Source organism: Hesperophylax consimilis, chromosome 26, assembly GCF_061612785.1.
Source record: "Hesperophylax consimilis isolate HC1 chromosome 26, BYU_Hcon_1.0, whole genome shotgun sequence".
Taxonomy (NCBI): Eukaryota; Metazoa; Arthropoda; class Insecta; order Trichoptera; family Limnephilidae; genus Hesperophylax; species Hesperophylax consimilis.
Window position 1 is genome coordinate 15,713,704 of NC_142861.1, and position 15,407 is coordinate 15,729,110.

The 15,407-nt window shown below is 33.1% G+C and overlaps 1 protein-coding gene across 1 annotated transcript in view; it reads left to right on the forward strand.

Annotated features, from left to right (window-relative positions):
- The window catches only part of Rim (Rab3 interacting molecule), a 166,483-nt gene that overhangs the window by 115,184 nt on the left and 35,892 nt on the right, over positions 1–15,407 (forward strand). The window contains exons 19-20 of the mRNA XM_089647651.1: positions 6,332–6,442; positions 9,100–9,259. Of these exons, the coding sequence (XP_089503777.1) occupies positions 6,332–6,442; positions 9,100–9,259 (271 nt within the window). The remainder of the gene's footprint in view (positions 1–6,331; positions 6,443–9,099; positions 9,260–15,407) is intronic.

Sequence of the window (15,407 nt, forward strand, 5' to 3'; positions counted from 1 at the left end):
TTTGAATTTCTTTTTCAAATTGCATTGAATGGCTTTCGAATCAGTTGCGTTCTCAACTATCAACATGTGAAAGTTTTCTTCGGAGCTTGATGTATCTTGTGGTCCATCCACATGTTGTTGAAGTATTTGGAGTCCAGAGCATTGAGGCTTCTCGAGAGGAAACGACACTTCCAGTTCAACGTAGTCTTGAGGTTGATTGATGATCTGTTGTGGCACAGACTCATCCACATCAGACAGGCAAGGAGACATTGGCTCGAGACTTGCAACAAACACTTCACCGCCTTTAGATGAGCTTGGATGCTGATCCACCACATTGAGTAGATCTCGCCCATCAGCTCCAATTTGACATTCAAATTTATGAGGAATGGTTCCTTTTTTTAAAAGCACCCTTTTACTTAGATGTTGGGGCCATTTCCGAGCATCCACGCTTAACTGAAAATAAAAATACAACTTATCAAGAGACATTGTATTTATTCAATACAAACTTAACAATGCAAATATAATAAGTATCTTCATTTGAGAATAGCCTGCAAAAGTGTAACAATATTGTAATGTGTGTAGGCTTGTTGTCACTAGGTAATAGACCCACCTACTCAACCTACTGTACTGTACAGCAAACTATTCGTGAAGCATGCAACAAAGAAAAATATGTATTTTTTAAATATTGTGTTCAAACAATAATATTGTAAAAAATATACTTACATTAAAATGATCTTCACAGACATATCGTACGGTTTTATTTGACAGTTCACCCAATTGACTGGACCTATGAATTGCAATACACCATTGTTTTCTAATTGCTGAAATTCGCGGTACAACGAAAAATCTTTTTTCCTTAGTAGTCGCCGAAGTATTTGGGCACAAAGGAACCATACAATATTTATTATTATTTTTACGATCTCGGATCCTACGGTTACTACACGAATCCATGTTTAATTAAATAACAAAACAGTAACAAAACGCAGCGTTAGAATTGGAAGTACTTCGTTTTGACATGACAGATATTATTCAGAAGTGACAGATGTTATGATGTGAAAATCGTACAGATTATCCTTCCGTGGCGGCTGTCTTAGAAGTATAATGGTGATGGTCCTGATTTTAACAAAATCAAATTTAATAATATATTATTATGAGTTTATGAGTACAAGAATAATTTAAATCGCAACATTTGGATAGTATCAAACAAGAGGTACAATATCAAGTTATATGTTATATAACTAGAATGTGCAGCTGTTAAAAATAGTCTCATTGCAAAAACAAAAACCAACCTTGGTACATATAGAATATATAGGTACTTCGACCAACTAAATATATTTTATGAGAACCTTCTTTATACTTGTTTATATATTTCATATTGTTGATAAACCTTCCCCTTTAATTCATTTAATTTTATGTACATTAGGTTTTATTGTAAAATATTTGGATTAAGTGACTGAACATTATAATCGTATATATTCATCAATCCTATAATATTGTGTATAAGTATATTTATATTATATGTCATCTCATTTAATATGGCAGACTGAGATTGCAATATCCTCCCAGTACTGCTGGAATAAAACTTTAAATAAATTAATAAGGATTAATGATCAATAAGAAGGTTCAAGGAAAAAAATATTTATGAGATGTAATATTTTTGGTATGCCTCGTTATTCTCCTCTGCCATTCGTGTGAAATGCGTCGTTTTTTTTTAAAATGTTTTTGGGCTATGTAATTATTTTGTTTTCGCACCCATAAATTATGTTCCGTCTTTCCGGTTTATGAAAAAATGGTCCGATTTTTCGGATTAAAATTTTCAAAAAATCGCCATGGTTTCAAAAATACGATTAAAAAAAAAAAAAAAATACAGAATGTCTTAGAATATTTGCCTAAACCGGAAAATAAAATAAAAAAATGGGATGCAAGAGGCCTATTGTTTTGCCCAGTGTCGCCGGTTTTGTTCACCAATACTACTGCACACCTTCGCTTACGCTAAGTTATCCGCACTAATACAGAGAACAGATTTCTGTGCGTACACGTCCCGATAGTTTTCAAAGTACCCTAATTAGGTAGTACTCCGCCTACGATCCGGCGGCCAACATAGCATATCTCGTTCTTCTAATATCTTTGCTTTTAACCATTTCAAACTCCGAACGCGCAACAGCCTCGAATTTATCATTGGTTGGGATAATAAAAGGTTAATAACTGTTTTAAACAGTGCACTTTAACGATCTCCGTTAAACGACGATTTTCGACCCGTTTCAGCGTTTATTCATATTTTGATCAAGTATAGCGGCCATTATGTGAATCAGGTATTCAATAGGCACTAAATGTCGATTTGATCATCAAACAGACGTGACAGGGATTCAAACATCCCGAAAATCTTGTTCATTGTTCTATTTACTGTCCGAATATGGCGGACATTGCTAATAAATAAGGTGAAATTATCCCCTTCTCACTCTCAAACGCCGGTCTGACCTATTTTAACATATTATTTTGTTAACATTTATTTACAGCATCGGTGCTAGAAGAATTAGGAAAAATCTTTGACACAATTTCAGATATAGGTTCGCCTCCTTTCGTTAGTGTTTTTATGTTTTTATGGAGTATCTTCAACTGATAGATTCCTTTTGGTCAGTAATGATTATTAAAAATTATTAGTTTAACCAATGTAAAATAAATCTACTTTACTGTGATTTACTGTCTAGAGTCAAAAGACAAAATTAGCAGGATTGAAGAAATTTTTAAACTTTGATGTTTTTTCTATTTTTTATTGAAGATAAATATAATTTTTAAATGATGAACGAATTATTATAATTAAATCTGTATTAAAACCTATTCTAATAAATTAGTAGGTACTAACTGTGCACAAAAAATAATAAGTAATATTTTGAATATGTCAATTTATTATTATAAACTTGTGTTTCTTTGTGAAAATTATACATGGTTTCTTTTAGCATTTAACCTGCTTCATTATATATTATTATTTTAAAATCAGAACAAATACGACAAGAATATGTTGAGTTCGCCACGGGCAGCCGCGCGGAGCGGACGTGTCTATGCGGCGATCCTCACAGTGTTAAGAATTGTTACAATATTATTGGTATTACTGCGATAATTTAAATTCAATTGGTATTTATATTACCAATAGATTCTACGAACGATACAATTTCTGTCATGGATTTAACGATGCCAATGAAGACATCAAGGAAATTCTGAAAAATTTAATAAAAAAAATGTTTTATTTCCGTCTAATTAAATAATAATTACTATTGGCTTTTAGGTGCTCTCCATCAATCTTTCCTCGCACTTCCCCTCACATATTTATGCAACCATATGAACAATGTTACATCAAAAGGACCATTACAAAATGAAGCAAAAATCGTAAAAAAATGCTAATCATCTTCATGGCTTTGCTTTAATCACAATACTTGTTTATTAGGGGAGACGCATAACTTCTTTGGGATAAACTAAAACTGTAATGTAATGCTGCCAGTACACGTTGGGCCAATGCAATAGCCCAACGTGTACAGGACCGTGTATTGGTTGTAGCAGGAATTGGCAGATAAAGTTGGCCGGCTAACCCGATTAACGTCGGTTTTTCATGCACGTTGGCTTAAGTTGAAACTTTACTACAATCCACTAGGAGATATGCATTCAGGTTTACGAATATTTCTCTCAGACAAATTCTAGCCTTTGATTAGGTCAGCCGATTGTGTGTAACGATAAACAAAATAAACAAGTATTATATTGGAACTACGTGTCTCATTGATGTATTATACAAGATTAGCCCTGTCTAGTTAAATTCATTTTAAAAATAACGCCACGTAGCGTACATCACAAATATGGAGATGAACTTAACAACCCAACTTTGTTTAAACTCCTTGTACAAGCGTTCAAACTCGTAAGCGAAACCACGGAGAATTTGTTGTCAGAGGTGTTGTAATATGGACATAATTCAAATTTAAATATTTGGAACTGGGTTATTTTCGTGATTGAAAAAATGAACTTGCCCAACATAGCCGAGAAGCAAAATAGCTTACTCTAGACCAACAGAAGGTAAAACGCAATGCACAATGCCCATTTCGCATTGCGACACAATGCGTGGGCCTTTTCATAAATGTGCATGTGAACCAAACCAAAATTGTGTTGGGGTTATTTTTAAATGAATATGCCGTGTCTAGTCTAATTTAGTCTATGACGTGTCTACTTAATCCCATTTCATAAAATAAGACAATCCTTCCACTAACTTGGTAGTACATTACATAACCAATACTTATTAAAGCACAGTATTTACGCTCTTTTACCCGCATACCCAATTACGTTATGTCCTTGTTTTAATTCTACTTAAATTTACGATTAGGTTTGTACGTACAATAGCCAAATCCTTTCTGTGCTCGTTTCAGTTTAATGTTTATCCCGACAAAGAAATGTTTCTGTCAAAATCGTTAGATATTTAAAAAAATAATGATTAAAACAAAGTATTTCTGTTCATTTATCCTCAGAAATATTGTTGTTTGACTTTTGTAGCAATGTCAGCGTCACCCTTCTTCGTCAATATTGAGCCCAAATTTCAGACAGCATTGTCTACATATCATATAGACTCTATTCTATCATCAAGGGAGATGTATAAAGTGTTGAAAAATATGTACACAAATAAACATGTTTCTACGCCACACACTTCAGCTCCGATGATGGACGCTGCAAAGCTGTCCCAAAGGTTGAGAAGAAGGATGGTTTGCATGTTAACTCAATAACCCAAAGTCAAACAGCATACTTCATTTAGTCTTTAGAATTTATAATAATCATTTTTTTGGATGGGATGTTTAACAAAATTTCAAATGCAGCATTCTTATCAATTGGCTAAATAGCGCAATTATGTTTTTTTTCACATTTAAAAGGTCCTTTTTAAACGCTGATTCTCGGTCAGTTTCAGCTTTATATAAAAGTGTGATCAGCAGAAAAGCTGATATGCTTCCTAGCTGATAAAAATTTTATGGAGAGCTGTGATGGACCTAGATAAAGCGTTTAACGGGTACTATTTAATGTATAGCAAAATGGCACGGATTGGCCATTTGATGACAATTTCAATTCGAAGTTTTGTGAAATACCCCAATCTGTGAGATTTTTGCTTATTTTAGGTATGTCCATTTGATAACGTGACCAACCCTATCCACAATCACCTCCACCCCTGATGTCGGTATATTGTTGTTTTTTGTTGTTGCTTATTATCGTATTTTGCAGCTGACGTGTGAATTATTGTGTTATCGTCACTCTAGTGTATCCAGGTTCCGACACTGAAGTGTCTATCTCTTCTTTGGGAGTTGGAATTAATTTGTTTTGAATATGAGTTTATGCAAGTGTCATTACGACTCTGGTACACTGTGCAAGTACCTACCCAATATTGTCCAAGAATTTTTGATAAATTTAATTGTTGCTACTCGATCCATCCAAAAATAGTCTAAGGTTGGCGTGTGTTTCAGAAACTCAAATGTAAAACCAAATTTTGTGGATAAACTATTATTTTGTTTTTTTTTTTACATTTGAAAGGCCTCCGTTAAACAAATTGTGATTAACAGATGAGCACAACTGTCGTGTAATGCCTGAAATATGATAACAATTTGATACAAATCTGTAACAGACCTAAAATTGGGACGTTTCAAATGACACTGTTCAGATATTTGATGACAATGTTACATTTGAATTTCTGTGAAACACGAGTTGTGTTATTCAGAGTCATCGGCCCTTTTCAGACCTGGAAACAAAATGTAGACTGGTGTCTTTTTCTATTATTGTTAGAGGGGCCAAATTCGCAAGGGAGTGAAAAAATCAGCGTTAAATTTTTTTCGAAATTCGAATCTAGTTGCTTTCTTGATATGGGTATTTTTACGATAGATTTTTGAGAATTGCATAGTATCGAGATGATAAAAATCAAGGTCTGTTTATTTTTAAGGCCATTTTTTTGAAAAGTTACTTCTTTTGAATCCAGACAATCGTCATTGTCTCAGGGAACGTGCTGTTTACGGTATATGTCCCAAGCAAAGAAGAAATAAAACGAATTCTCATAAATTTATGAAAAATGTGAATTTAGCAAAAAAATTACCCGTCTTACTATATCTGTACGTAACTTTAAGCTGTAGAGTTTCTTAGTTTAGAGGGATAAATACAACTATAGGCTATATAACTTTTGTGTACATTCTCCCATCAGATCCATACACAAACAAGATGACCTAAATTGCGTTAAATAGACTCCTTATGAGAATGCCGCTTCAAGTAGATTTTTATTTTTTGGTAAGTTAGTAATCTCGATTTCGAACAATTTTATGTTAAATTGTAATTTTTGGGTTTTGAGGTTACCCGCACAGTAAACCTGAGTTGTCTGACGTAGAGTTAATTGCAAGTAACAACGAAGAGATGGACGAACCAGATTATATGTGGAATACGGAAAACACGTCCAAACAAGGTAGGTTTTTGGCTTATTGAAGGGTGTAAAAAGGAAGCGAATGTTGATGACTAAATGAAAGTTGCGAATCTCGTCAAAATACGCTTTCTTGGATCAGATTAAATTTCAAACGTAATTTAGTAATTACAAGTTAAGTAAATACAAACATGTTATTTAACTTGAAACCACAAGGTTGCCAGTTGCAATCTATCTACACTGATAAAATTTTATATGCACACTGTGTTACAGGGTTACAGTGAAACATTAGGAGGCGTTCGATTATTAGTGATATCTTGGAAAAAATAAATTCTTATTGAACATAGAACAGAGCAACAAATTCTAATTTCTAAAAAAATTAATTATATTTTGTTTTAAAGTTTTCGAAAACTTGTTTTGCCCTGGTAGCTTTATAATGCCCGATCATTTGCATCACCAAAATTAGTTTACAGTCGATAAAACAGATTTCGCAATAAGCGAGCCAATGTCTGTCAATAAAGGGCGGTTAAGTGTCACTATTATAAATGATCAGTTTCGAAAATGCTTAACTAGTCGAAAAGTTCTTTTTTAATTTTCAATAACTCTCCTAGAGCTTTGTTACCACCCTGTTTTTTTCTGTACTTAGAGTTTTAATATTAATTACTTACCTTTGTGAAGAAAGTACTCTCTTAATAAAATTTAAAAAAAGTGTAACTGATTCAAGAAAGCGAAAATGACTGTGATACAAACAAATAATTAAAATGTGTGATTAAATAAAACCGGAGAAAAGAAACATTTTGTTTTGCGATCTTACAGCTCTGATGTTTATTTTGAGCATGTGTCACACAACTCTATATTATCCTCACTGACAGATTTGATTCATGCTGAGGACAATGTTGTTCTCAGCATGAAAAATTCAATGCAATACTGCTATGTTTCAGCGTAGGTCTAACAATGTCTCTGCCACGTTTCGTTATAGAGATAATGCTGTTTCTGCCATATTTCGGTGCGGAGATGATACTGTCTGTATCACGTTTCGGCATCGGGTTAATACTGTCTCTGCTACTTTTTGGCGTAGGAATAAACCTGTATCTGCTACATTTCGGTGTACTTAGGGATACAGTTGTCTCTGATTTTTTAAGCTTTTGCTTATTGCGCTTCAATTTATCAATTTTTGTTTTAAGTAAAAGCCCAGCTGGACGGAAAATAATATAAATCTACTAACAAATTAAATTATAATATTAGCCTGAACATTTTGACTCTCTTAAAATGGTAAATTCTTCCTAGTTGGATAGTTGAAGTACTGTATTTGAAAAAATCATTTAGAGTAGAGATAATATTGTATCTGCTGTTTCGGCATAGAGATAATTTTGTCTCGGTTGTCTTGCGAAGGGGTAATATCATCTCTGCTGTGTTTCTGAGAAGGGATGATATTGTCTTTGTCATGCTTTAATGAAAGGTTAATTTTGTCTCTGCTACGTTTCGGAGACAAGATAATGTTTTCTTTGATACTTTTAGCGTAGGGATAGTGTCATTCTACGTAGGGATAATTATATCTCGGCTACGTTTCAGGACAGACATAGACACCGTGGATAATATAGAGATGTGTGGTGGCTTTGTGAATATTGCCTGATGTCCCCGCCATAGTGTATCCTTATGGCTGATGCACACGCACTGTTTTTGTGTGAACCCTCTAGATAATAAATATTGTCTTAAAATATTACAAAAAACTGCATATATAATTATAAATTACGATAAATCATATTTTCAATACTTACATACATGGCGTCTTGTCAGAAAACCTCGACCATACAAAATTTAAAATAATCGTCTAATTGTAAAAGAGATATTTTCAAATCTATGGAACATTGATATTGATACCATGATAGTAGGATTTTTACAAGACCTTTCAATATCATAACACCATATGTAACTATGGATTCAATTTTCCGATCGGGCACTAACTATGATTATAAAATCTCTTTTTGGAGCTAAATTTGGATTTTAATATCTTAACTAGATGATAACAAATATTACAAAACATTTCAACTATACTCAAGTAACTATTACTGAAAAAAGTGTGGCATAAAATCTCTTAACTGGTAGCTAACTCTGAATTCAAATCTCTTAACTGGGAGCTAACAATGGATTTAAATCTCTTAACTGGGAGCTAACCACGAATTGAAATCTCTTAACTGGTAGCTAACTCTGAATTAAAATCTCTTAACTGGGAGCTAACAATGGATTTAAATCTCTTAACTGGGAGCTAACCACGAATTGAAATCTCTTAACTGGGAGCTAACTACGAATTAAAATCTCTTAACTGGTAGCTAACTCTGAATTCAAATATCTTAACTGGGAACTAACAATGGATTTAAATCTCTTAACTGGGAGCTAACCACGAATTGAAATCTCTTAACTGGGTGATTATGATGTTACAAAAGTTTTCATACATATTATTACTAACTGTCATGTATCTGGCGTTGCTTGGGATTATGGATGGTTTTGGTGTATAGTTAATGTAGTTCACATTTATCCCACCGGTTTATCAGCTGCGCTACTGCACTCTGGCGGTAGAATGGTGAAGTTCTCTTTTTTACCGACATTTTGTTAAATTATTCATGCATCCAAATTTATTTTTAAGATCGATGAATACTCAATGATACCAGTTTCACAAGTTAAAACTTAGTTTATTTGGGCAGGTCGCAAGCGTAGGTTAGGCTTTGGAAAGAAAGGCAAGAGCTCTTTCACGGTACACCGCAGCGAGGAGGTGGTGCCCGGAGGGCAGTTGGGCCCACCCGGGGGGCTCTCCCGGGGCTCCTCGGCCTCCAGCGACGGGGAGGGCAGCGCTGACGGAGACAGGTCCCTGGAACTTATTACTAGTCTTGTTGCTCTTGCAGGATGTGATAGTGGTGGACGTGAACCTAACCTAACCTCGCTAGTGTTTTTAGATTGGATGCATCATAACCAGTTCCATGACAAAGCAGAACAGTGACAAAGTAAAGAAAAGAAAAATCTTACTAAAGCTAGCCCAACCTTACCAATACTAACCTAACTTAATGAATTGTTTTTATCATGTTCTGTTTTATCCGGTTACCGATCTAATCTAACCTCACTAGGGCATGGATGATAATGATTGAATGCGTATGATGGGCTTGACCTAACCTCACTTCTTGATATTTAAACAACACTAAAACAAGTCCACAGTTAGACTAAAATAACGCAAAGTGGTTACGCAATGGTCGTTCGATAAAGGTTTTATGGGTTACGTCAGTAACTTGTTATCGTTCTAAAGCATGACTGCAGATCGCCAAAGAACAAACAACAGTTTACAACGACTAAGTGTTCTTAATTTATTATTAAGTGTTGTTTTGTACGTTAGCGATCTGCAGTGATGCTCGCGAACGATGACAAGTTACCGACATTGTTGATAAAACCTGTATCGATCGACCGCGCTAGATAACCTGGGGCCCTCTCCTATCGGATTTCGGCCACCATCGTGGCATTATTTGCTAAAACGTTGCTCTGTCCTTTGGACTTGCTTAAAGTGTTGGTTTGGTGGTAAAATGATTTTGAGAAAATGTTTGGAGTGAATAGTTGGTTACGAATGGGTGATTTTTAAATACTGATAGTGGATATGGAAGCATCATTCAGATACGAGGAAAATTACAGTCCGGCATCTTTCCAGCTTTTCTGTAGATGTCATTATCACTGTGGTTTAACAGTGGAGGCCATTTTAGTGGTTTTAGCCACTAAAAAACGACGCCAGGTTATTGTTTTACTTGTGTTTGAATATGGATTGATTATGAAGTTTGATTGTATTGAGGCGTATAGAATTTATCAACATAAACAACACTCGCAGCATTTGGGACAACAAAAACACACGTTTGCAAAATTATCTTTGGTGGCCTTCTTGGCGGTTATGATATTGTTCCCTTATATCCGTTCCTCTTTTCCACATCCCTCCTATGAGCATCAAAGATGGACAATAACGCATATAAAAATAAATAAATAGGTACTCATTTTTCAGAGAGACAGTGTTATTTGGAGATGAATTTGTGTAATATTTTTACGCAAACATTTTTCGTAGAAACTATTTTATGACAATCTTTTTAATAACTAATTATAAATGTTTCTTTTTAATAATTACATAACTGTATTGCTTTTTTATTCTTTTATTATCAAAATTGAATTGATGCTTTATTTTTATGTTTGCAATAATTAATAATATGTTTAACCCGTTGGGTTGTGCTATATTCGGCTCTAGATTTTATTGCTTCATTTTCTAATTTGTTAGTAGTGGAAAAATTATTTTTAATTATAAAATACATCGCAGACGATAAAGAACTTTACTTTTTTTAACAACTTCAATATTTTTTAAAAAATCATTCGACATGCTAAAATACAAAAAATATAAAAAAATAATGAAACCGAATTTAAAAAAATATTATTATTATTTTTTTAAGTAAGTGTGGACCTACCCTCTGTTTTTGTATATTTTGTATCAAAAATATTATTTTGCGTAATTGCGTGCCAAAAATTTTTATTAATAAAAAACTACAAAAAGTTATTTGGCTGTGGTTATTTTGAAATTGGAGCAAATAATATTCACTTTTCAAATTACTTCAAATCTCAGAAGGAACTATTAACAAAATAAGTAATAGGTGCATTCAGTTTTGATTTTTATTACCATGTGTCTATTACTTAGTTACGGATCATTTTACTTTGCAATCCGCATTGGCGCTTGCAATTTAAACATGATATATCTCAGTAAATTTGATTTCACTGTGCGTTCCTCAGTGGCGCTTGCAATTTAAACATGATATATCTCAGTAAACTTGATTTCACTGTGCGTTCCTCAGTGGAGCTTGCAAATTAAACATGATATATCTCAGTAAACATGATTTCACTGTGCGTTCCTCAGTGGCGCTTGCAATTTAAACATGATATATCTCAGTAAACTTGATTTTACTGTGCGTTCCTCAGTGGAGCTTGCAATTTAAACATGATATATCTCAGTAAACATGATTTCACTGTGCGTTCCTCAGTGGCGCTTGCAATTTAAACATGATATATCTCAGTAAACTTGATTTCACTGTGCGTTCCTCAGTGGAGCTTGCAATTTAAACATGATATATCTCAGTAAACATGATTTCACTGTGCGTTCCTCAGTGGCGCTTGCAATTTAAACATGATATATCTCAGTAAACTTGATTTCACTGTGCATTCCTCAGTGGCGCTTGCAATTTAAACATGATATATCTCAGTAAACTTGATTTTTAAAAATTCAATTCTAGTTGAACAACAATAATATGAATGCAGACTAGAAAATTATAATATTTTATAATTAAATGCTTTGCAAAGAGTATCCCCGTTTTAAGCCTAATTTACTCGTGTGTTTTCAAATACTCGTCCTTAGATTTTTTCGAACTGTTCAAATTATGACCTATTAAAAAATTCAATACACCTTAGAATATGTTATAAATAAATATAAAAGTGAGGTTCTTTATTTCGTCGGAATTATTATTTCTTGTTCGAAGTGTTTTAAAACACATTCGTTACAAACTTTTTAATAATTGTTTTTTTACTATTTATTTATAATTTTTTGCAATCATTTCATCCTTTGTGTTTATTGTGGTGTCTCGGTTGTACATATTATTATACGTATTTTGAATTATAAGTGGGAAGCTTACTAACTAACATTTTTTTCAGATTCGTCATAAAAATCTAACTTGTTCATAAATTTGTGTGAATAATGTCTTTTGCAGCTTAATTCACAATAACAAATATATTTTTTTTATAATGGTATATAGACTGTAAAAGGCGGGAATAAACGTTATGATTATATGGGTGTTAAATAATAATAAATTAAACTTTCTCTTTATTTGGTAAAGTTTCCTTGCTCCGCTTAGTGCTACGCAAAAATTATATGTTTTAAATTACAATTGATTTACAAGAAACAAGTATTTACAATAATTGTGCACATTTAGATTGAAGCGGAACCTTTCCGAAAACTTCACTTCATACGAACTAAATCCATCATTGCGGAAAAATATATTTAAAAAAGGGAAATTTTGAACTTTGATTAAAAACAATGAAACTTCATTGCATTATAAACTCATTGGGAATAATACATTATTACTTTGTTATCATTTTGTAATGTATTATCTTGTAATAAAATAAAATAAAATAAAAATCTTTTACCATCTCCCCTGAACAATAGTTGTTTCTTGCAGTAATAAAGTTTTAAAAATAATTTGTGCGTATTATGAAGAAAGCCATAAATATACCAAAGTAAGCGAAGTAATGGAAACTTTTCCCAATTTTTTGCAAACAATTTTCATTACTAGAAATGATTTAAACAAAATATTCTAAAAATTAATCACTGAAAAATAATCACATTCACCGAAGAAATGAATAAATCCCGCACAATTTTTGTTACTGGCAACATTTCGCTTCTATAACCTCACTTTGGTGCTGTCAAATTTTCTTTTCTTCTGTGTTTGTGTTTTGTATTCGTGTTTGTAAACAATAAAAAAACTAACCTAAAGCTGGTATCGGACGGTTCATTCAGGTGAATGTTCACTCGAGTGAACATTCATTTTTATTTCATTCCACGTTCACATGGCACATACAGAATGATATGGAAATTAGTATCTTAATGCATTATTGACAAAATTAGCGGGAAAAGATCCTGAATCATACTTTAATCATCTTCAAATGGATAAAAGAAAATATGAAGAACTGCTTCTACTTGTTGCTCCGTCAATAAAGAAAGAAGACATGGTAAAGTTGTGGAATTCCACTTTGCAAAGGGTCTTTATAAAAATATCATATGATTTTAACATTAATATCTAATGGAGACAACTATTTAAGTCGGGGGATTAAGTAAATATGCACAAAATAGATTTTTAGGTTGTTAGTTTGGGTTATTGTAATAATTTCCCAACCTTCAAACTTAACTTTGATATGGAAACAATTAACTATTGCGTCTTTTACCATCTCCCCTGATAGAAATAATTGTTTCTTGTAGTAAGTAATTAAGTTGAAACCATGTGCTGTTTATAATTTTTTTGCGTATCGAGCATGAAGCGGAATTCGACAAGTTTATCGAACATACTATGATGAGAGAGAGTATACCTGTACGAATAAAACTTCAAATTGTACTGAGAGAAATGAACGAGTATTCATTTTGTGTTCACTAATGAATTCATTCGGCACTTTGGTTTCATTTTGTGTTCAGACGTTTCACTTTGGAGTGAAAGAGACAAAATGAAAGACAGAAATGACCGAAAAGTGAACCGTCTGACTCCTGCTTAACAATGAGTTGGTAAAGGTGATCAACTCACTGAGTTATGTAATTATACTGACTAAAAGTAAGCTATTTAATGCATGTTTTAAAAACTTGTTGAAAGTTGATATAATCTTATTATCATTTTGAAGGAGATAAAAATATTTACTGCCAGCCAAACATGCTGAAAACTACCATTAGTGACCATACATAATCAGTGATAAACAGATATTTATTACCAGCCCCACTAATGTCACTGAACACTTCTTTGATATGTTTTAAATTTTAAAAATTGATTGTAAGATGGCTGCCATCGTACCGTTATTATGTGTTACAGAATTTTGAGTGGATTTGGATGTACAACGGATTGAAAGCTATGCCGAATAAATATATGGTAAATATTTAACTAACCACCCCACTTTTACGAACGGATAATGGAAATTACTCGAAATAGTTTAAACGAAGTGTAATTTCCATAATCTGCACCTACTTTAAGCATGGTGGTTAGATAAATGTTTACCAAATATACAGTAAATGTCTCAATTCAGAAAATTTTAAATTAAATTAATATCTACTAAAAGTTAACCACGAAGACTTCATTATTATGTGTAAATTCTATACAGCGAACTAACATATTTATTAGGTAGGTACCTACATGTTACTTATTAACTGGGAGCAATAATAATGACAAGTAGCATTTGGTGACCACTTATCAGACACAAGGTACAAGGTAAAGGCTTTGAATGAGGTTAGGAACATAATATAAGTTTAAGTGGTGTAAAATCCCTGAACTGGGAGCTAGCCATAGATGTATAAAAGTAGTTACAAGACTAAACGCCCAAAGTGGCTTCGGTTACGTGAAGTCTATGGACTTTACAGCGAGATTTACTACCTTAGTCAAATGCTGACCGTTGATGGTTCATCATATTTCAATTCTGAGCAAATAACTAAAAAATGAAATACCCTAAAACCTACTAAGATATCGCAAGAACCACATCGGGAAGTTCGGTTTACATGTAGTCCGAATCCCTCAAAGGTGCCAGCACACCTTACGACAATGAAAACACTTTCATATCGCATTTGTACGGGCTCATGACTCTTATTATTGAAGCGAAGTCCCGTTTTAACTCGACCATTTGGCATTCTTTTTGTTAGCTCCGATTCCAGTTCAAGATGGAAGCCATGTTGGCTACTACCTTTTTATACCACCAGAGTTTGCATGATCGTGGTACTACCAACTGTCAAATTGGAATAATCAAGAATTGTCCATTGCATGGTGGTGACATTGTATAATTTCTAATTTGAAATAAAAAAAATATTTCATTAAATATTTATGGTTTAAAATTAAGCATGTTGGTATTTAGGTACCTACTTATAAATCTTATGATTTCAGAAGATATTTTGGTTAGGATTTATTAAATAAGACAAAATTAGAAATGTGATTTTTTTGGACGCGAGGTTTTTTGTTCACAGAACTATTAGTATTTATACCTCTATGGAGCCAGCTTTAAAATGTATTAACTGTGAACGAAGTATAATTATTATGACATAAGGTGTAAATCTGAGAAAACCTAATAAACAAAAAAACTGGTAGCTATGTATCAACATTTTTATAACAATGTGGGCTTTATGAAAAAATTTCGTCAATTTTTACTCTAATGGGACGTAAAATTAAACACCCAAGAAAATAATAATTAATGGCAAATCCTTTATACATCC